The sequence below is a fragment of the Cheilinus undulatus genome, linkage group 7 (assembly GCF_018320785.1).
Source record: "Cheilinus undulatus linkage group 7, ASM1832078v1, whole genome shotgun sequence".
Lineage (NCBI taxonomy): Eukaryota > Metazoa > Chordata > Actinopteri > Labriformes > Labridae > Cheilinus > Cheilinus undulatus.
The window spans coordinates 11,658,945-11,680,930 of NC_054871.1; the positions used below are offsets into that span (position 1 = coordinate 11,658,945).

Genomic DNA, 21,986 nt, shown 5'->3' on the forward strand with positions numbered 1-21,986 from the left:
GATGCCAGCCACTTGAATAGCACCTTAGACCACCTCCTGATGTGGGCCTGGTACTGTGTGCAGCTGCAGTTCGTTTGCATTCACACTGGCCATACTGAACCTGACTTTGGGCTCAAGTATCCTCGGATCCTGAACCGGGCCCCTAGTGTGAACGCCACCCTAGTTTCTGTCTGTAACTTCTTTGTGTCATACTTTTTCATATGTTTGCAATATAGAAATAAAAATCAAATGAAATACTGTTAAAATATATACAACTCTTTGGTTTTCATTGCTTGATGTGTTTTATAAACATTATTTCCTGAACTATACAAGAAAAATTTGATCAATCATTATGTATAGCACCAATTCATAACCAGTGTCGTCTCAAGATACTACAAAGGGGGAAAGTCTAGACCATAGTATTTGCTTTATAATTCATGAAGACCCAAAATTAAAACTTCCAAAGGCCTCAAATAGAACCACACTCATGTTTAACACCCATCTGATGAATATGCTGGGTTTAAAAGGGAAAGAGAGAAATGCTGAAGAGAGAAGATGGAGATGCAGAAATAGAAAAAGGGGAGATGCAGAGTAGAAAATAAGAAAAACAGCAACAAAAAAGAAATTCTGAAGGGGAATATTACTGTAAATTGACTTACAAGTCTCACAGAGTAAATAAAAATGTCCAAATTGGACAGATGTTAACTTTCATGTCTGTAGTTTTTAATGCATTTCTTCATTTATTTTATAGATTTTTTTCCCCGTTCCAGTCCAAATGTATGTGATATAATCCACCATCGTTTTAAAGTTGTGAAAAGGTTTGATGCTTCCATACTTTTTCTTGTAAGATATTTCAAGTTATTACAACATTTTTGGTTTCTGAATAATAAAAAGAATCAAAAGGAGCCTACACTCTAAAAAGGAGACTGAATCATCAAGAATTGCAGGAAAACTCCTGCACACTGTCTTAATTTGGACCAAAACATGCAATATTTTGGCGCTGGTACTACATTGCCAATTTCTCTGTGTAATTTAGACAAGAGGCTTGGGTTTGCCTGCAAACTTTATTTAAAACATTTATCCAATATTGGGTGCCTAGGACATCTATTTTTGTTGTTATGGAACTAAAAAGCATATGAGTTTAAAATTCTGGCATTATGATAGCCTGATGTTATTTCATTAGGTGTGGCTTTTAAATCTGCTCTGTATTCTAAAGTTATTAAACTTTATAAAGTGTTAGAGTTATATAATTTGTGGTATCTGTCTGGAATATCTTAGTCGTAAAGTCAACAATAAAACATTTGGTTCTTATGTCGAGGCAAAGATTACTGCGAGAAGCCCGGTCTTAGTGTTTTAAGAAGGAAATAAAACTAAAAACACTAAGTTAGAGTTTCAGAAAGAGAGAAAGAGCCAGAGGTCAAGAAAACAATAACACAAAGTTCTCTGTTAATCAGTGTATATGAACTCCTAAATTCCACTGTGTTACTGCTCAAAGATATTTTTTCTTAGAGTTATAGAATTTCTTGACTTGTTTATGGCCGAACAGGGAAAATGTAGGTCATCTACGTCAGTAATGACGGGAGGAAACCACGTCAACCCTGACCTGGAGCATGGAAGCAAGGTGGAAAAACATGGACTCCTCCTGTAAGGTTTTCGTCACGCTGCTCTCAAGAACCACAGACTTATTGTACAGGGGTGAGTCAAAAATTCTCCTAATCGTTGTTCCTACAGAGGTCCAAGCATGAGTTTATAAAGTCATATTTGTTTCTTGTTGACTGTGTGGGAAGCAGGATTAACTTGACATGATGTTGTGACCTGGTCTTTGAGAAAACATGGAGAAATGCCCCGAGTGACCTCACTGCCTTTCCACAGCTTCACCCACAGCACAGTTTTGTAGGAGTGTTGAACTGCAAGAACAGCACAATCACGAGAACCATCACTGAACATTGTTTCTTACAGGTTTTTTTCAAGGCAACTCTGTGACAGAGCATGCATGAAAATATAAAAACTGGAGGTGTCAAATTATTAAACTGCCACAGATCCATTACTATTGTGTTTGAAATCCAAGTGTTTTGCTTTTCAGAACAAATGTTTGAGTCCATATTGACAGTGTGAATCTTTCCTTACCAGTGTCTTGGTTTGAGTTTAAAATGGATAGAAAATATATACTTAACATTGATACTTCACATTTTGATTTATCATTTCAATGAGTGCTTGACTGCTACGTCAGTGTGGTCTAAACCATGAGTTGGATGTAAGAGACAGCCTTAAAGTGTTTATGCAGCGAAATTTAGTGTTTAACACAGTGAAACATAAAGAAACATCCAGGAGTGCATGTACAAAATGACTACCTTAAGTCAAATGTTCCTTGGTCAATGTGAAAACATTTTCCATCACACTTCCAGTTTGATAAATTTCTGTGTGAGTAGCCCAGTAAAGGTAAACAATTAGGCTAAAACATTTATCCAGAAACTGTTCCTTGTTTTTTTTTTTTGGTTTTTTTTGGTTTGTTTGTTTGTTGGTTTTTTGCTATTTGCACCATCTAATACCGATGGGCACTATACTTCCTGTTCAGAAAAAGACTGCTCTTATTTTGAAATAAAGTAAGGAATTTCTGGTAGATCGAGAGTAAAAACATTAACTTATCCACAGAAAAGGAACACATATACAGATAGAAACATAAATGAAAGCAGCTAAAAGACATGGTGAAACAGGGAAGTATTTGATGTCATGAGGTACATGAGCTTTTCGGGACATTTTCAAGTCACTTGAAGCATCAAAAAGCACAGAGGTGTCATTACACTGTGGTTCAGTTATTGTGCATGTAATACTGTTTCCTTATTTTTTAATAGTCTATATAATTAGCAGCCATTGGGATTTTTCATTCCTCAACAGCTATATTGTAATCTGAATTTTACTTGACGAAATTACTAGTTATGACGATGGCATTTTTTCTCAAAATAACTTTAAATGCAGTGCTCTAAATTATTATGCAAAACAGAGTTTAAAACACTCAGTAGTTTCTAAAGGACTAAAAACATAAACCTGTTGTAATTCGTTGCATTAGGGGGTCATTTTCCTCAAATCAAAGATATTTCAATCAAAAACATCTTTACAGATCAATTTATATATTAACATAGGAGCTCTTCTTTGAAATCACCTTAATAACTCTCTCATCCATTGAATTTGTAAGTCCATGTATAGTTTCTGCCTGTATTTCCTACTGCTTCCCAAAGCTTCTGTTTTGAGGTAAACTGCCATCCACCCTAGTAGAGCTTCCTTTTAAGGATGCTCCACAGGTTCTCAAAAGAGTTGAGGTCAGGGGATGATGGTGGCCACACCATGATTTTTTCATCAGTAGTATTTTTTTCAGCATGGGATGGTTTGTTGTCTTGCGTGAAAATTATTTTAACCCTGGAAGGCACAGTGCTTCTTTTTATACCATGGTAGGAAATGGGCAGTTAGGTACTCCAAATATTTTGCTGAGGTCATTTTGACACCTTCAGGCGCCTTAAAGGGAACTACTAACTCACCTCCTATGATTTCAGTCCAGTGTTATAGCCTTCACTCTACAGTCCTTCTAATGGGCAGGCGGCCAAATACTTTCGTCCATATAGTTTATGCCCACACAGGTGAGATAGGTGTGTTCTTCATCCTGCTAATCTCAGCTCATAACTGCTAGCTTTGAAAGTGAAGGACAGCATGTAGCTGGGTGGGAAAAGTCAAATATGCAACAGCCGGTATTTCAAAGTGCAGCTTGAAGATAATGGTGTTGATAAAAGTTTATTTCCTTTGGATCAACCAATGTCATTTCAACCCTTCAGCTGAGACTGCCAACTTCTCTGTGGTGTACAGCAGTAGGAAACATTTTTTGTCCACCAGGGGGCGGTTCCATAAATGTTTGGAATAATGTGATTGTCGAACTTCGGACATCAATCATATCATGAAAAGCACGATAACCCTAACAGCCCTGATAAAATCCCAAGGCTAACCTGGCAGCTCTTCTCGGGGGTTACAGCAACATTTGGCTTTGAAAATCTGTCGCCATGGGAATGTGTCAGGCTGTTTTTGATTGGTATTAAGCTGTTCTATGTCTTCAATAAGATACAGTGATTTAAAGGGCATAGTTCACCTGTAAACAGCACGTCTCCTCCATCCAGTGTGGCATTCTCATCAGTCATTTCCACGATGTTCAGATTCAAATCCTTCAGAGCTCCTTTCATTGCCTCAGCCTGGAACAAACAGAGCGACACAAACAGAAATACATTTAAAACATCTGCTGAAATTAAACAAAAGACTGAACTGTCATGACGTACAGTGAGCCGCTCTGCCAAATGGTCCAAACCATCAGCATTTCCTGTCTTTGGGAGTATTCTGATACGCTCCAGTTCTAATCACACGACTGTAAACAGGATGATGAAAATCAGTTTGAGGATTTCAATGGATTTCTGCAAGGAACATTACTCAGCTGGATCCAGATCCTTAAGACGGAACACAATGAAAAAAGCCTTTTCACTACAACACGTCCTGATGACATCATTTTAGTCAGCCATGAAATGATGTCATTTCAGAGGAAGTGTGTTAAAAGTTTTACAAGGAAGGAGCTGAGGAAAAGAGGAACACTGAAGGAAAAACACAAACTCTTAATGTCTTCTTCCTGTCCTCAAATTCTGGGTCATGTGTCTTCTATAAATTTACAGGAAGGATGTATAGAAGACGGCTGCATTCCAGGAAATACTAGTATATATTACGAAATGCATTCCATGGGAAATTCTGGGAAATTCCACATTTTACCTGGCTGTCCTCTCTGCTGAACTCACAACCTGGGGAAAGAACAGGTATTTTTCTGGCTGAACCTCTTCTGCTCTGATCTCCTGTCTGACCGCCCAGCAAGGTTTTACTGTCCTGTTTTTGGGGTTTCAGAGGGAGTAGTTTCCGAGGCCAGTCATGTTAGCGAGAGCATCAGTGTTTCCACTGCAGGCCCCTATCTCACTATGACCTCAGCCCGCTCACTGTGCTTCTTGGCCAACACAATGCTTCTGCTTCTCCTCATTTGTTGAGGGCCGGAGCATGAGGTCATCCAGGTAGACGGCTGTGCACTTTCCAGATAACACAATGGAGGAGGCCTGCATGCACGCACATGAATATCAAAACATCCTTACACCTTTATGCTCCTGGAGTTATACATAAATACATACATAAGGGATGATGTCTAAGAAGTTTTCATTATGCTTCAGTGGGGTCATTCGGGATGACTCTAACAGCATTTTCTTAGCATTTCACAGTAACTTTATAAAAAATAAAAAACAGTGTAAGTTTTCATGAATTTTGAGGAGGTGGTGGTAATTCCTAATAGTTTGAATGAGACCTGAATGGTCATAACCCTCCCATCAACCTCTTATGCAATGAAGCTTTGGTTTCCTACTCCAGTACTGTGAAAGGGGGAAACTTCTTGACTGCAGTAAAGTTTATAGAGTTCTCAGCTCAGCTATGAGCCAGGAACCTAAAGGTATGCAAGCAAAACTCCCAATAAAATCACAATACTTATGGCGAGCATATGGCAAGTTTTCTTAAGATTATTTTTTGTTCTTGTAATGCCGTTATCAAAGGAAAGGAAATAGGATGTAGTTGAGAAAGGGATGAGACAGTAGAGGATGATACAGAGTGCAGAGTCAGACTCTCAGCCACCTGCTTCAAGGACTACGGCTACTTGACATGCAATATGTGTGTTGGTTTACCTGGTCCCTCATATACAGTACATGAACTTTGAAATTTTGTTTAATTAAAGATAGGCAAGCCAACCAGCCATATCCTTCCCTGTCCCCAAGTCAAAATCAAGGTTTTTACAAACATAATGTTATTTTAGTGTTGGTCATAGCCTGAAATAAAGTGAATCAACTCTGTTTACCTCTTGTAGCATTTGTATGGTAGGTGCTCATCATGCTGTTAAAAGCTGTGCCAATTAACCTTTATTTGATTTCAACCATAAAAAATGTTAAATCATTTCAACATGAGATGATCACTGAATATAAAACTTAAGTGTGATTGTTCATTTCATATGGGTTTGGGGTAACAAAGGGTTCAATATAATGCATACCCACATATTTCTGTTACTTTCTTTAATGATCTGTATAAATTCAAATGTAGCTGACGAAAAAGGTAAAAAGGGTACAAGTGGCCTCAACCTACATCTTATAATTAAACTAAACTAAACTAAACTAAACTAAGCTAAACTAACAAATTGTCACCCAAATTTATTACATTTTGCAAATCACAATCTGAAAATGGGGCAGTTTGACTTGAAATTTAACAGATGTAATGCAAAAGATGATAAAGACATATCCTTCAAAATAAGAGCACATCACAGATTATTTTTCTAAGCACAGATCTGTGACCCTCTGAATATGGCTGTGCAACCTACTTTGGGGTCCCGACCCACCAGTTGAGAACCACTGTCTTAGAGGTTTGGCATTTGCATTATGGCTACAAGGTGGGGCAAGCAGTCTGTAAGTTGCGCTGCAACTAGAAATGTAATAATATTACTATTGCAAATTAACTGTCATGCAGCAACTTCCAGGAAAAAAATAAATAAATAAATAAATGCAGAATTGCAAAGAAAAAAAACTGCATTTCCACTCAAGACCACTTAAGGCTAGTTGCAGAAGCACATGAAGTCACACTGACACCCATACATAAATGCCATCCTTTTCTGGGGGTGTCCAAGGCCTGTGGTTATGTCAGCAGATTCCATGTATAGAGGCTGTTGTCCTTATCCTATAAGGGTGACAGTTTAACTCAGTTGGCAGAGCAGGCATCCCTATGCTGGGGCTATAGTCCTCAATGTGCTGGTCGCAGGATTGATCCTGGGTCTTTCTCCATTCTCTTTCTTATATTTCCTTCATTTCTTTGGCTGTCCTATCCCATAAAGGCAAAAAAGCCAAAAAAAATTATAATCAAAAAGATAAAAGAAAACAGTATCCTATTCATGTGCATCTATTAACATTCACACAGCGCTGATGCAGCATTGAGCAGTGGGAGCAATTTGGAGTTAAGTCTCTTACCCAAGAAACATTGACATGTGACCTTCCAGATGAGAGGCAGCTGACTGCCTACTGTGCCACAGTCACCTCATTTAGTGGCAATAAGGCTGAGAGTTCTGCACAATTAGGGCTGATGGACAGTTGAGCACACTGTAGCTGTTGTCAAGGAGGTTTAAGGCCTGCCTCAGTCCCACCTGTTTTTCAGTCACTATTGACTAGAAGACAAAAAAAATGTTTTTTACTGCCAGATAACCTTATAGGCAAGGAATTCCTTTTTAAATAAAAGTCCAAAATTATCCCTTACCGACAGCAAATCAGAACCAAATTCTCAACCACAACACTGGAGTAAACAGTGATTTCCTACGCTTAAATAAATCCTACCTACAAACGTCTCTTTTAGAATCAGTTTAAAACCATTGTGATATGCTGCAGGTGTTTACATACCTTTAACCACTTCAAACATGAACTTAAACGTACAGTATTAAACCTGAGCAATGTTGCCTTTATTGTAAGGCTGTTGTGATAAACTGAATTAGTTTTTGCTTGGTGAATCAAATAAACAGGTGTTGGTATAAATTCAATCACCACATGGCCCTTTTATTGGATTCTGGCCTTGATTCTGTTTGTTTGGAAGATTTTAACTGGCCTCCTGACCCCATGACTCAGAACACTTTTCCAATATATTTACTTTCCAGCGGGAGGACAGGAATCCCACTGAATGACCAAACTTTCCCCCTGAATGTTTTCTCTTCTGTGCAGGCGTTCTGCTCATCTTTCTGCACCAGTTAACCAGGAAGAGCAGAGCGTCCTTCCAACAAACCTCATCACAATTGTACCAGCGGTTTCTTGAATACCTTGACAGCAACAGCGTGCAGCAAATTGAGTATAGGTAGCAGTTAATCCCTCACAAAGGCAAGCCAAAGGAACATGCTCTGTTTTTCATTTACTAAGGTTTGTATACTGAGTGGTTGAGTCAGGTTCAATGGAAGTAAACAGTCCAGATGGTTGGGATTGAACTCTTTGTTCAAGTCGTTGTTTACTTTGTGTTCTGTCGAGACAGAAGTCAACGCGTCACACTCATTCAAGGGAAAAAAAAATGGCCCATCAATATGCTAATAAGAGCTGAAACACTGATGACAGAACTGTAACCAGCCAAAAGCACAAAATACCAGCATGTCAGAAGATTATTACAGTGGCCAGGTCCTACAACGGTAAAAGATGAAAAACAGTACTGTCACTGAGTCACCACTATGCTTACCTTGATTACGTTGGAGAAAAAAACCCCTCAGAGTGGACACAGGATAGATAAAGCTCAACAAAAACAGACCTTGCTAAGAATTTAAGACTTAACTCCATAGTTTGTTTGAGTGAAAGGACGCCAGAGTTTACCTTTTTACCTTGCTGGCACCTCATGTTTTATAGCTTGTTCCCACTTCTGTTTTCTTAATTGATCCAGTTTTTCTGCTAAGATGATTGTAAAACAGCTCTTCATCCTGCATAACACACAGAGCAGCTTTTAGGCAACACAAGGGAAAAAAGTTGGCACTTTCACCGCTACAAAGACAGTGAACTGTTTTTCCTTTGCCTGTCTCTGTTCTGGTCCTATCATTAGTCATTATTTGTGCAGAAATATCATCCAGTAAAAACAAGTACCAATCAGAGTATGTTTGTGCATGCCCACGAGCCAGGCCAGACTTCAGCAAAAGACAGTAAACAAGAGCACTGGATTGTCTAACTTAGGGCCCTATGATTTCTGCATTAACGAAATCGTGGACAGAATTGGCCAATAAAAACGGAATCTACTACTAATATCTTGGAAATTGACTTGATTCAACTGGGAAGCTTTTTTTATGATGCATGGCACAATCTGTTTAGACCTTCACAAACACTCACCCACCCCACCTCCCAAACAAGGCTAATCAAAGTGACCGGCTGAAACACTGGCAAAATGTAACTCAGCACAGGACTGTGCAGTGGGACATAACGTTGCACGTGCTACAAGAAAACTGGTCCATACTATGAGTTATTTTACCTCATCCAGCCAGAGAATCGTCCAGAGAGTGAGATGTTTGTGTGCCATACAGCTGTGACTCCAGGCTTCATTCGACCGCCCCTCGACCATCAAAGGCGTCAGACTAGGGTGACATGGATTTTGTGAAGGCCTGCAGGCTACATGTGGTTACATATGAGTACCAGTTACCATAAATCCCATCCTCTTGGTTAGTTAATAAGGCAATACATGTCTGCATTTAACCTACAAGTCTGATATGAGACAGACAGGCAGCAGTGTGTGGAGAGAGATGAGGATGAGGCAGTGATGGTTTTGAGTTGACTGATATGCAAGGCTACCCATACAGAGGGATAAAGGGGAGAACTTTCTGGGACCCAGCCAAATGAGAGGCCCAGGACCATGGACCATTGTAAAGTTTAGCAGTGAAAACCATATTTGATCTTTAACCTGAATAATAACCACTCTTATCAAAATAACAAAAAATAACTTTGTTTTTGCTACAGTATAGCTCAAACTAAAATGTAACCCCCATTTCTCAAACAGAAATTCTCTTTTCTGCTAATGTTAACTGTGCATAGGAAAAAAAATATTTGGAAAGTAATGTCAGACTTCATAGCTAAGCCATGATGTGCACAAATGTCAGGATGTCAGAGAATTAAGTAGAACCCAAGCAACTTTAAGAGACAAATAATTAAATATTTGGGGGGGAAAGGCAAATATGGGTTAAAAGGAAAAAAATGGGTCAAGAAAGGTAAAAAAATTATGGGAAAATGGTGAAAAGTGGCGAAAATTGGTAAGAGGTAGTAAAATTGGGTCAAGAAAGGCAAAAGGGGGCAAGGAAGTGTGGGAAAATAGTGGAAATTGGTTAAAAAGTGGTTAAAATTAGGATGAAAGTGGCTAAAACAGTCAAGTAGGGCAAAAAGGGGTAAGGATGTGTGGGGAAATGGTAGAAACTGGTTAAATAGTGGCTACAATGGGATATAAGTGGAATATATTGGTCAAGAAAGGAAAAGAGGGGCAAAAATTGGTGGGAAAAAGTGGTTGAAAAGTGGCAAAAATGGGCCCACAAAGGCAAAAAAGGACAAGAATATGTGTGGAAATGGTAGAAAGTGGTTAAAATGTTGTTAAAATTGGATGAAAGTGGAATATATGGGTCAAGAAATTCAAAGAGGGGTAAAAATGGGTGGGAAAACAGTGAAAGTGGTTAAAAAGTTGTTACAATGGGATAAAAGTGGAAAAATATTGGGGGGAAAAAGTGGGCAGAAACAGTGATGGCAAGGGGCTAAAGAGTGGCCTGATTAAGTCATTTTAACATGGGAACCTAATAACAGCTTGAAACCGTTTTTCTCCCTGTTCTACAACCGAGATGTAAGAAAGTAAAGGAAAATGACAGCATCTGTAATGTTTTTTAATCTAGAAGCTGAGAGAGAGAATGCATGTTGGCTGATGTATCAACAAGAGCAATGTCCTTATCTCCAAGGCTGTTCTCTGAACACCTTTTCCACTCAGCCCACACACACACACACACACACACACACATTACACACGCTGCTGTACATCTCCAGCATCATTATCAGCTACTGCTTTTTCCTCTCTCCTTCTGTCTGTAGAAACCCGGAGCCTCTGCTATCACAGCAGTCGTCTGCCCAGGAATCTGCAGGACTGTAATGAAGCAGCTCAGTGCCTCATCTCTCTGGCATTTCCTCTGACATCACTGAAGGTGATGTGACCCACAGTATGTTTCGAGCCCCCCACCGTTTAAAACATAATGGCCCCTATACATAGACTGCTCCGTCTGCTGCGGTGTGTGGTACACAACATCAATTAGGCCGTCTTTCCACACAGACCCCAAAAATGTAGCTGGTGGGTTTGGATGACAGATTTAGTGCAGCAAGAAAATGATACGCGGAGGAAAAACCAAGGACAAAGAAGAACAAACTGGAGAAAAATCTATTTGAATTAGATCCATGTCACGATGGTTTTGAGCAGGCCTTCCCACTACAAAAGTTAGTACGCACTGAGGAGAAGATTGAGTTCAGTGACGTAATGCTGCTGTGTATACAGTTTATGAATGGTCAGACATACAATGACTACACAAAGATGAATCACAGGACTTACTGTAATTTATCACTGACTATAAACAAACAAAAGCAATGATCAGATTGTATGGCTTTAGAGCCAAGAGACAGGATCATCCATTCTACTACAAAAGTTTCCAATGACACTTTGGCTTTGCTCAGACAATCAGATTTGTTTCTGAAATCCAATCTCAAAGACAAACTTTCAAAACTTTTATTTGAAAGTGATCAGATGGACTTTGTTTGTCAAGATACACCAAACTGAGTGCAGATTTCTGCCAGTAAGGACATCAGTGACGCAGAAACAAGCCCAGGCATCCAAGATGGATTTGACGGCCTTATAGGGGTGTAAAAGTTCACAGAGGTCACGGTCTCTCCCTGCATTTAAAGACTTGAGGCTTTTTAACAGTTTATTTTCTATATGGGATGGGAAACTCACATTTTTCTCTCAACTGAGTTGTTAAGTTGCAATTGAATACACTTGTTTCTTTTTATTATAGTAAGAAGGAGAGGCTTATTGTAGGGCTATCAAATGCTTATTTCTTAATTCATGACTACTCTCAGAATTCCTCTTGTTCATCATGATTGCATTTTTTTGTACTTTTAACTGTTCTTGAATCATTTGGGATTTTTGTACAGACTTAAACTCAGGGTAGCTGACTTCCTGATCTTAGTTAATCATGATTGATGTGATTAATCTTGACAGCTCTAGTTTATTATGATGCATTTGGCCTATAGAATTTGTCTATCACCTTACACTTAACTGAACTTTGGCATTCCGACACTAGCAGAGAGCAGTGACTAACCACCACTGCTTTGAGAGAGACACAGCCCACTTCTTTAAACCATCTTGGATTTGAGACAAGCAAGATATAATTTATAATAAACTTTGAGCAGATAAAGATGTTTATTTCTGCTTTGCTGGGCTAAAGTAGAACAAAAGTAATTAGCCTACACCCAACCCTGACATGATGGAGCACTTGGTCTCAGAGCATGGCTGTCCGTCTCTGTGCCAGAGCAGGAGAAACAGAAGTTTGGGATTAAATTTACACAAAACACTATTATATTACTTTTAATAGCCAGTCTGCCACTGTGGCTGCCAGGTTGGGCAAATTCACCCCACACTGAACGAAGCTACTGCATTTAGCTGGACGCAAATTTTCAAGGAAGGCACAGACATAGGCAAACAATGGACTGTAATAAAATGGCATGCTCAGTGCTTTAATATTTTTGTAGCTTTGGGGGACAAGATCAGTTGTTTGGGATTCACATGCATCACTGAACCCAAAATTTTACTCTGCCCAAAAAAATCTAGCTCTTGAAATGGCAAAATGTCCCTGGTTGCAGCTCAAATAAGGCTATCAGATAATGTTGCCTGCAATTTAGTTTGTCCAGTTGTAGACAGCTGGTTGCAGGATGTTGCAAGGGTCAAATGGGAATCAGAAATATTGTTTGATGCACTATAAATGGCAACAAATATTTGTACAAACTAGAACGATCACATTCATGCTGTCAATTTCGGAAATAACAGAATTACTGTGCAGTAACAGAATAAATAACTTCCTTTAAATTGATTGGCTGTAAGAGGCACAAAAGTGTTTTCAGCTGTTAGAATGTTGCAGAATTTTTGGTCAGTCGTATAGTCTTCTTTGTTAAGAGAATAATACCAGATTTATTTTACAGGGACTTAAAATTTAACTTTCTTCCGTACAATCAGGCTGAAAAACTGTGCTGTTTTAGAGTGATGCATAAGTGAAAGGAGCATGGGCAATGCTTTTAATACATCAGCATGTAAAATACAAGTTAACATGTATGCCATTTAATCTAGGACTGCTGCAGCTAAGAAGGACACATTCAGCTGTGTCCTTGCGAGGTAGAACCAAATGCGCTCTGGCTCTGATGCAACTTTTGCACAGATTTTGTTGGTTAAGACATGGAGGAGTTGCTGACAATCAGATCCACATTGCAGCACCACATTTTAGTTAAAAAAAAAAAAAAGTTTGAACAGGGAAGTGTAGGCTTGCTGAAGGTGATACCAAGAAAAATAATCTAAAAGTTCCTCTCCACAGAGAATTGGCTTGTTTGACCTTGAAAACACCCCATGGCCCCCAAATGTCCAACATGGATTTTGTCTGAGCAGCATCAGTCAGATTGAGAAACTGTGGAATTCTTGGAAAAATCTGCTCCAGCTATGAGTATTGATTTAAAAGACAACAGTTGCTATAGAGAAAGGCACGTGATAAACAATGTCTCCATGGGCTGCAGAGTTTAAACAACTCTGCTGGCACCAAAAGGCCTGGCATACGCCAAGAACATCCTGCTGACGTGATCACACCTCCACCTGTCTGCATTCTTTATGTTGTTTGCTGCACGTTTTGACACTGCCATCAACATGTTTTTGCAGAAACAAGGATTCACTAAAGCAGATAACCTATATACTTGTGTTTAATTGGCAGGAGGGACTCTTAACCTGCTGCAACGCATCCACTGCAAAGTTCAAAAGTTTTTGTTAAAGAATAACCCCTTGCATACTTCCATATTTCAAGATGTCATTAAAAAGTTATGGCATAAAATCACACCAGCTGCAGAAAGCTCTCTGCAGCATGGAAATTCTACATAAATTTTGCTTTAAATGTTCAAAATCAGCCTTTTTTGGCAACAATCAGTACTATGGTTGAGGTTGCAAAGATGGGGCATTGCACAAGTTGCAGGCACCCACAGCTACTATCACCACAATCTAATATATGTTATTAAAATCTAAAGTGGCCTCCATTGTATCTTATCAAAATGGGATCCATGCCCTTATCTGCCTCCATCTAGGTGTTCTTGCCATTAAAAATATTTGACAACCTCACCATTAGATCATGCTTTTTGCACATTATTGCATTACATTTACAAAACCTTTTAACTCCTGTGTATTGGTGTGGAAACCAGGCAGCTCTTCCTGCTCTTCCCTTGTATAAAAATCAATGCATACAGTGTTCTGAGTGCCTTTAATAAAGATTGACAAAACTCCTCGAGGAGCCACACTAAAAAAAAAAAAAAAAAAAAAAAAATAGCATGCTGCTGCACGTTTTAACAGCTTCACATAGTTAAACAGCTAATTAAGGCAGATTAAGTTTGAGGTAAATGTTCTACAGTTTTCTCATGTGACTCGTTGGTACAGACATCAAATTCTGATCCAACAGTCATTTAGTCAGGAATGAAGGTTGGGCGATGTCTACCAAACTGGCATGCAATGATGTCAAGAGTAAAAAATGGTCACTGACGCTGATGTGACTGCTGATCAGAGGTGCTGTGAGTACAATGGAGCAACAGCATGACACAGAGATGACGTTTTAGTCCTGGTTTCAAAATGATGACAAATCAGAGAACTGTGACTAATGTAGATATGGGAATGGAAACAGCTCAATGTCCTCCAGTGTAACACAGGTCATGGCTGCTGGCTGCTCCGGTAGTAACTATTGATAAACTCAGATAAGCTGCTTTTGAACCAGTTTGGTGGGTGGGGGGATGGGGTTGTATTGGTTTTATAGATTTTTGTGAATGTAAAGCTCTTTTTGTTGCATTATTGATGCATAAAATAGGCCATAAAGAGCAAGCCTGACTGACTAATAGAACATTTTGTTACACTAGCATAATGCAATGGGATTTTATAGCTAATTAGACCAAAATAAAGCCTTTTTAAGAACTAATGGAGGCACAAATAAAAAAAAGTGCAGAAATTGGACGAGCATTAGGTGAATTTGATGCAACACTGTAAATTACTTTAGACCTTTACAGATGAACAACAGCATTTCATAATTGCCAGAACTCCCTTACTTTGTTTTCTGGAAATTTACGAGCACCTTTTTGAGACACTTCATTTTTTGGACTTTTGTCAAGATGCGAGGTTTTCTACAATATTACAACAATTTGGTACCCAATACACTTAAAGCTATTTTTGCAGATAAATGGAGGATAGTATTATTAGTATTGAATGTCTGTAAGGCAGTGGTGGACTTGGGATGTTTGAGGAACAAAGGTGAAAGTCATAAAAATACCTGCAGTATGTACTGTGTCACCAGCACAGAAAAAGTTGTTTTCATTCATGGTAAAAAAAAAAAAAAGTTAGAAACCCGGGTAAACATGAAACTGTTCATTTATGTCATTATACCTACTTCACTGAATGAAACAGAGGAAGAATTAGAAACTAATTGCTTATTTTGCAAAGACAGGATGTCAGAAAAAACAAACCTAACACCAAGAAAATGATGGCACTTTGTTGCATTTTCTCCACTCAAAGGCTCTCTCCATTACGTCCACTGAAAGGACACCCCAGATTGCACTTTGTCACATTGAGTTCACTTGAAGTGCATCCTAGATGAGTCGTTCTCAACTGGTCAGGCAACAGGACTTACCACCACCTTTAGAGAAAACTGTGACCCAAATTTTTTGAAAATGTTCAACCATTCAGATTTCTTTAATGAAAAATGTTGCAGTTTTGGCCCAAAATGGAAAACAAATGAATAGAACAAAGCCATAAGACAAAAAAGTGTTTTCAAAAGTACATCATCACACAAGGATGTGCATGAAAACAGTTCATGTTATTATACTCCACTCTCTCCACAAATTTGTCATTATGTTGACTAAAACCATACAGAACAAAAGAAGATGAAATCTTGAGAAAAATATAACAATTTACCTGCCTTCATAGGAAAACCTTAAACATACATTTATGAATTTACCGTATGTCCACTTAGGGCTTCTGTATGTAGAGCATTTTTTTTCTGGCACACGTTCATGACCCACTGGAAAGAGCTTCGTGCACCACTTTTGAGTCCTGACCCACCAGATGAAAACCACTGCCCTCGGGGGAACATTTTTATCACAAACTGCCAACTGGTGGGGGCACCTTTGAGGGCACTTCGTCATATTTTGCCCACTGAAGCAGCACCCTAGAGGAACTAAAGGGGACCCTGGAGGGCACATTATCACATTTAGTTCACAGGAAGGACACCTTGGACTGCATTTCATTACAGTTAGTCCACTCAAAGAGCACCCTAGAACGCACCTTTTTAATCAAAACCACTGAAAGAGCACCCTGGAGGGCACTTCATTATGTTTACTCTACTGGAGAGACACCCTTTATTGAACTTTGCCACACTGATCACATTGATCCATACCAATAAAAGTTTATCTTAGCTCATTAAGTCCCATTGAAGAGGGCACTGTCTCACATTTAATCAATGAGAAGGGCACCCAACGGGCACATTTTATCACATTTGGCCACTGGTGGGGGCACCCTGGGGGGCACTTTGTCATTTTTAATCGACTGGAGGAGCACCCTAGAGGGGATTTTGTCATGTTTGGTCAACTGGAATGAAACTCTGGATTGCACTTTATCACCCTGAGGGCACATTATTACATTTAGTTCACTTGAAGGACACCCTAGAGGGCATTTGTCCACTCAGAGGACACTCTGGATTACATTTTACAACACTGAGTCCACTTGAAGAGCAAACTAGGGTACTTTATTACATATCACCCACTGGAAGGATGCCTTGGATGGCACATTGTCATGTTTCATCCACTGGGAGGTCACTTAATCATGAGTTATCAACAACAGGGTCATCCAAGCAGGTGTTTCACAGCATTTCCTTCAAACATAATGGCACCAGGTTGGGCTTGCAGAATTTTAAACTCTGCAATCACAGTTGAAGATATTTCAGGACTGATTTTTGAACTCCTGGCAAAAGTGAGACTTCCTCATGACACATAATTCCATCTATGGTATCCATCTTACTCTTACCTTGAGCCCCTGCTCAATTTATCTCTTGCTTAGCTGTCTTTCTTTACTTCTTTCTGCCTCCAAAATTCCCTCTTTTCTCTTCAGACCCTCGTGTCAGGGTCAAGAATGCTCCTACATTGGCTTCTCATGCAGAGTGGCCTATTATCTCTCACTGTAAGGGACATCCAATACCCCACCCTGCACAGGTGCCAACTAACTTTGCCAGCACCTCCCTTCTTCTCTCCTTCCAACCCACTTATGCTCCTCTCTTCTCCTCTCTCTTCCCTCCTTCTGCTTTGAGTGCTTGGCCAGGCAACATGCTGTTAGCCAGCACCCTGCTTTGAATGAAAAAGGCCTTTTAAAATTCATTAGGGGGCTGAGGACTCTGAGATCCAGTCAGTCTGCCCGCCACATTCCTGCCGTTCCAGCCCAGGACAGGGGAGACGGAGCAGAGAGAACAGTCTTTTATTCAGGCCTTTTTATGGAGCCCTTCTCCCTTCTCTCGCCCCTGGTACCCGTGGATATCGCATTCTGCTAAAAAGGACCATCAGCCTGATAGAGCACGGTGCATTTGGAAAGGGAACAAGAACACAACAATAGCATTCCTGAAGGTCATCCTAGCCTCCCCACACCAGGCAACTGAGTCCCACGCTCCGACATAATGGGGATGCAGCATTCCTCTGCGCCTCACACGCAAGAGGTTAGCCTCTTTAAATGACAGCAACTTGAACAGACTGCAGATGATGAATTTAGATTAAAGCAATGTCACATCATGCAGAATAGTTTGGTTGGTCAAGACAAAGAATAACTCATGGCTGTGTTTTTATTTAGGGCTTTCTTGTGTTGGAAAAAAAGAATCAGAGTCAGTGGCAAAAGGCCCCCCTTGCATGCTAATTTCCACATGCTAATGTTAAATGAGGCTATACATTGTTCTGATGGATAGCAATTTAACCTGACACAGCCAGTGCACAATTTTATTGCCACTTTTTAAATCAAAATACTGCCAGACTGGCTCCAGTCTACAAAATACTATAAATCCACAGTATAGGTTTACATCCAGGCAGTAGAGGCATTGCTGCACCATGCAGCCATTAAGTAAAGCTAAAGTCCCAGGTGGCAGGCTTTTGCTTGGACCAGGGATGTCCAAACTCCAGCCTGGGGGCCGACTGGGGGCCCATGGTCCATTTTTAATTGGCCTGTAGCAATTTCCAAAAATGAAACAAAATATGGCCCAGAGTAGAGCATGAAACTTTTGCTTCTCTATGTTGCACTCTCTTGTTACTATGAGGTGCTGCTGTTTTAATTCTGCAAACAAACATTTTGGCAAGACAAAATTGTACATGGTAAATATATTGCAAGCCAAACTAACTACAATATCTCAATTCAAAATGCCATGATGAATAAAGACAAAAGGATTATGGAAGAAAATAGCAGCACAAATGGCCCTCATGTATATCAAAGTGGACCTGTCATCCTGATATTTTTCTGCAAGTGACGCTCAGTGAAAACAGTTTTGACACTTTTGGCTTAGACACACATAGATACAAACTTCAATAGACCAGCACTGCATACCTTATTTGATTAAAAATAACAAGCATAAGGGTAAGAATAATTCTCTATTCTTCTTTGCTAAACTGCTCAAGTTCTGTCAGGTTGTCCCATTTTTAAGTCCAGTCAAAAACTCTCTACTGGATTGAAGTCTTTGCTTTGACTCAGCCACTCTAGAACATTCACCTTGTTGTCTTTACACCATTTCTTGTAGCTTTTACTGTATGCTTCAGGTTATTGTCTTACTGGAAGATAAATCTTCTCCCAAGCCGTAGTTCTCTTGCAGACTGAATTAGATTGTCCTCCAGGATTTCCCTATATTTGTAATTATGTTATCATCTACTGTAAAAGCCTTCCAGGGCTGGCTGCCGAGAAGCATCACCACAACATGATGCTGCCACAACTGTGCTTCACATTGGGGATGGTGAGTTTGCGGTGAGACATGGTCTTGTCTGATGGCCAAAAAGCACCATTTGGTCTCATCAGATTAATAAACTTTCTTCCTCTTGACCCTGGAGTCTCCCACATGCCTTTTAGCAAACTCCAGTCCAGATTTAATCCGGGTTTTCTTCAGCAGTGGCTTTCTCTTTGCCACTCCCCCATAAAGCTTTGACTGGTGAAGAACAGTTGTTGTATGCAGAGTCTCTCCCATCTCAGCTGCTGAAGCTTTAACTTCTTTAGAGAAGTCATAGGTGTCTTGGTGGCCTCTCTCACTAGTCTCCTTCTTGCGGTCATTCAGTTTGTACGGACAGCCTGATCTAGACAGATTTACACATTTGTCATGTCCCTTACATTTCATGACAGTGGAATTTTTTTGTATTCCCACCTTGAATTACACTTTCAGCTACCTTTCTCTGAGTTTTTTGGAGTGTTCTTTTGTCTTCATGGTGTAATGGTAGCCACAAATACTGATTAACCAGTGACAGGACCTTCTGCACACAGGTGTCTTTATACTGCAATCACTTAATAATATTCACTGCACTTAGGTGATCCCCTTTTCCCTACTAGCACCAATTAGCATGACCTCTGTTAAATTAGGTCAGTGATTTTAAAGAGGCTGAGAGTTTATATTTATGTATGCAATGGCATTTTTGTTAGAGGCTTAACTCCTCTGGTAACAGAAAGGTAGATTTGATTTGGTACAGGGGTTTGAAAAAGTTTGGCAATCAAATGCAGACAGTGAGAACCTTTAGCTTTCATCTAAAGTTAAGATGCATGCAAGTCCTTCATTTAGTCCTCTTTAGCTGTTGTTTTGGCCTCCACCCACTCTTTCAGAAAACATCTTTAGGTAAAATGTTAGCAGAGCCAAAGTGCTCTTTCACAATGTCTGAAGTCACTGGATCCATTGTTGATACAAAAACATTGACTGGCTCTTACGCTAGAGCCTGAAAGATCTCCAAAATATGAAAAACAGTCTTTCATTTGTGAGTTCATTATTTTAAAGAGCTGTGCACAAAAACAAAGCAAAAGAAATGACTTGTTTGTACTCCCATGTGGGCACAAGATTGAACAGGGAGTCTTGTGCGTCACTGCTACGCTTTGGCTGGACATCCAGGACACAGATGATGATCGGAACAGATACCAGAGGCCTAATGCAGAGGAAAGTTCAAAGAGCAGCTGAATGGGAATAATGACAGCATTTCAGGGCAATCGACCAAGTGGAATTTTAAATAAATGCACAAATCTCATTAGCTTTACATCCACGATGTGGATAAGGCTATCATATCCTTTCAGGTATTAAGTCTGACATCATGGAGGAAACAAAGAGATGATTCCCTTTGTTTGCTGAGGGGAATGAGTGCGATGAAATGGCTCAATTATAGAGGCTTTGCTATGGGCAGAGGTTTCAATAAGTGCTTCTTTAAAAGGAGCGCCTTTAGGCCTGAGTAAAAGGCTGCAGTGAGGAAGGAATCTACAAAAGCTTAATGGGGTTCTGTTAGGCCTATTGTTAAAGTCATACACTTATCTCTATGCACACATGCACAGGAGATAACAGACATAATCTAAATCTGACTGAGTTCTATTATCAGAAAACAGCACCTAATGAATTATTTCTGCAGTCACTTTCATGGGAATTCGTGAAGCTCTGCACGGTCACACAGGTGGGTGCATACATGGATAAGAAGACCCAGTATGATGCTGTCATGGTGGTCAAAAGGTACATTCTTAAGGGGGAAAGAACAGCAAGGGTCGGTGCTGTCACGGCCTGTAACAAGAGCATGAAATGACAACAACTCATTTAGCAGCAGCCAAGAGAAAACAAACCCTCCACGGCCTGTCCTTGCGTTATCCAAACAAACTCGCGGTGTATGTTGGAACATACCTGTGGTTAACCAAGCCCTGACAACCCTCTCCCCCCTCTCGTAAATTCCCCCCTTAGCTTCAGGATTACATAAATGTTGAGAAGTAGGTCAATGGGAAGGTGTGCGCCATTAACAGTAGCAGATCTGGAGACCCTCGCACCACATCCACCGCAAGGATCTGGCACCGTGCCTCGGTAAAAGAGCTGCTTCAGCCAAACCTGCATTTCACTGTCAGGCTGCTTTAACCCAGGGCTCCCAGGATATCAGGGCTCCAGGGAGGAAAAATGGGACACTTAAGTCCTGCTTGGACACATTTACAGCAGGCTGAATAGAGGGAGATAGCAACAAGGCCAGGATTACACAAATCATTTGAAAAGAGAGGGGGAAATAAAGTGAAAGTGCAGGGCTTTGTGCCTCTGATGGTTGAATTGGTTGTCTTCAGCATTGTTGAAGCACAATGTGTGTTTGAGAGGTAATTGGATTTCAGAGAGCAGAGAAAAGCTACTGTAACCTTCATGTAATTACACATAAGAGCGTGTAAAGACTCATTACACTGAAAGAAAGACTTCTCTGATTAGTCTTTTATTCATGTTCTAGTGGCTGTTCATTATCTTCTCCTTTTAATAATTTCAGATACAAAACTGGCAGTAAAAGGGCCCAACACCATGGCACCATTAACCCTGATCACCATTCTTCAGTAATTTTTCAATGAGTAGTGGTTCTAATTTTAATATTTGGCTGATGATACCAAAAAAACATTGTGTTTAAAAGAATTGGTATTTATCATTATATTGTGGAAGTTTAGTTCATTATTGGTATGAAGATAAAACACTGTCCATTGCATTGACTGAAAATTGTAAACCCTAAAACCGCAGATGCACCAATGCCAACTCAGATGGCCAGTTCCAATTTTAGATAGGTGAAGAGTCCAAAGACACATCGATATGAAGCTGCAGGAGCTGTGGATCAAACCCAACACTTTCTGTTTAAGAGATACTCAACTAACTACTGAGCCACAGTCCCACCATTAGTGACAATTATGTTTTTATCTGTTTCGAAACAGTCTGTACCTAGTGTTTTATTTTGAAACCAAATGGCTAGCAGGCTCCAGAGTCTGACTTCCTGTTTTTGATAGATCTGCTCAGTTCAGCTTGACAACTGCTCAGCTGGGAGCAGCGCCATCACTCCTCACGGGAGTTGAGCGGAGTGGGGCTTTTGGTGCACAGAGCCAGATCGTGACATGCTGTAGAAACAGAA

The 21,986-nt window shown here is 40.0% G+C and overlaps 1 protein-coding gene across 2 annotated transcripts in view; it reads right to left on the bottom strand.

Moving 5' to 3' along the window:
* The window catches only part of ddah1 (dimethylarginine dimethylaminohydrolase 1), a 149,178-nt gene that overhangs the window by 29,150 nt on the left and 98,042 nt on the right, over positions 1–21,986 (bottom strand). For both annotated transcript variants that reach the window (XM_041790924.1, XM_041790923.1), the window contains one exon: positions 4,112–4,211. In XM_041790924.1, coding sequence (XP_041646858.1) covers positions 4,112–4,211 — 100 coding nt within the window. The remainder of the gene's footprint in view (positions 1–4,111; positions 4,212–21,986) is intronic.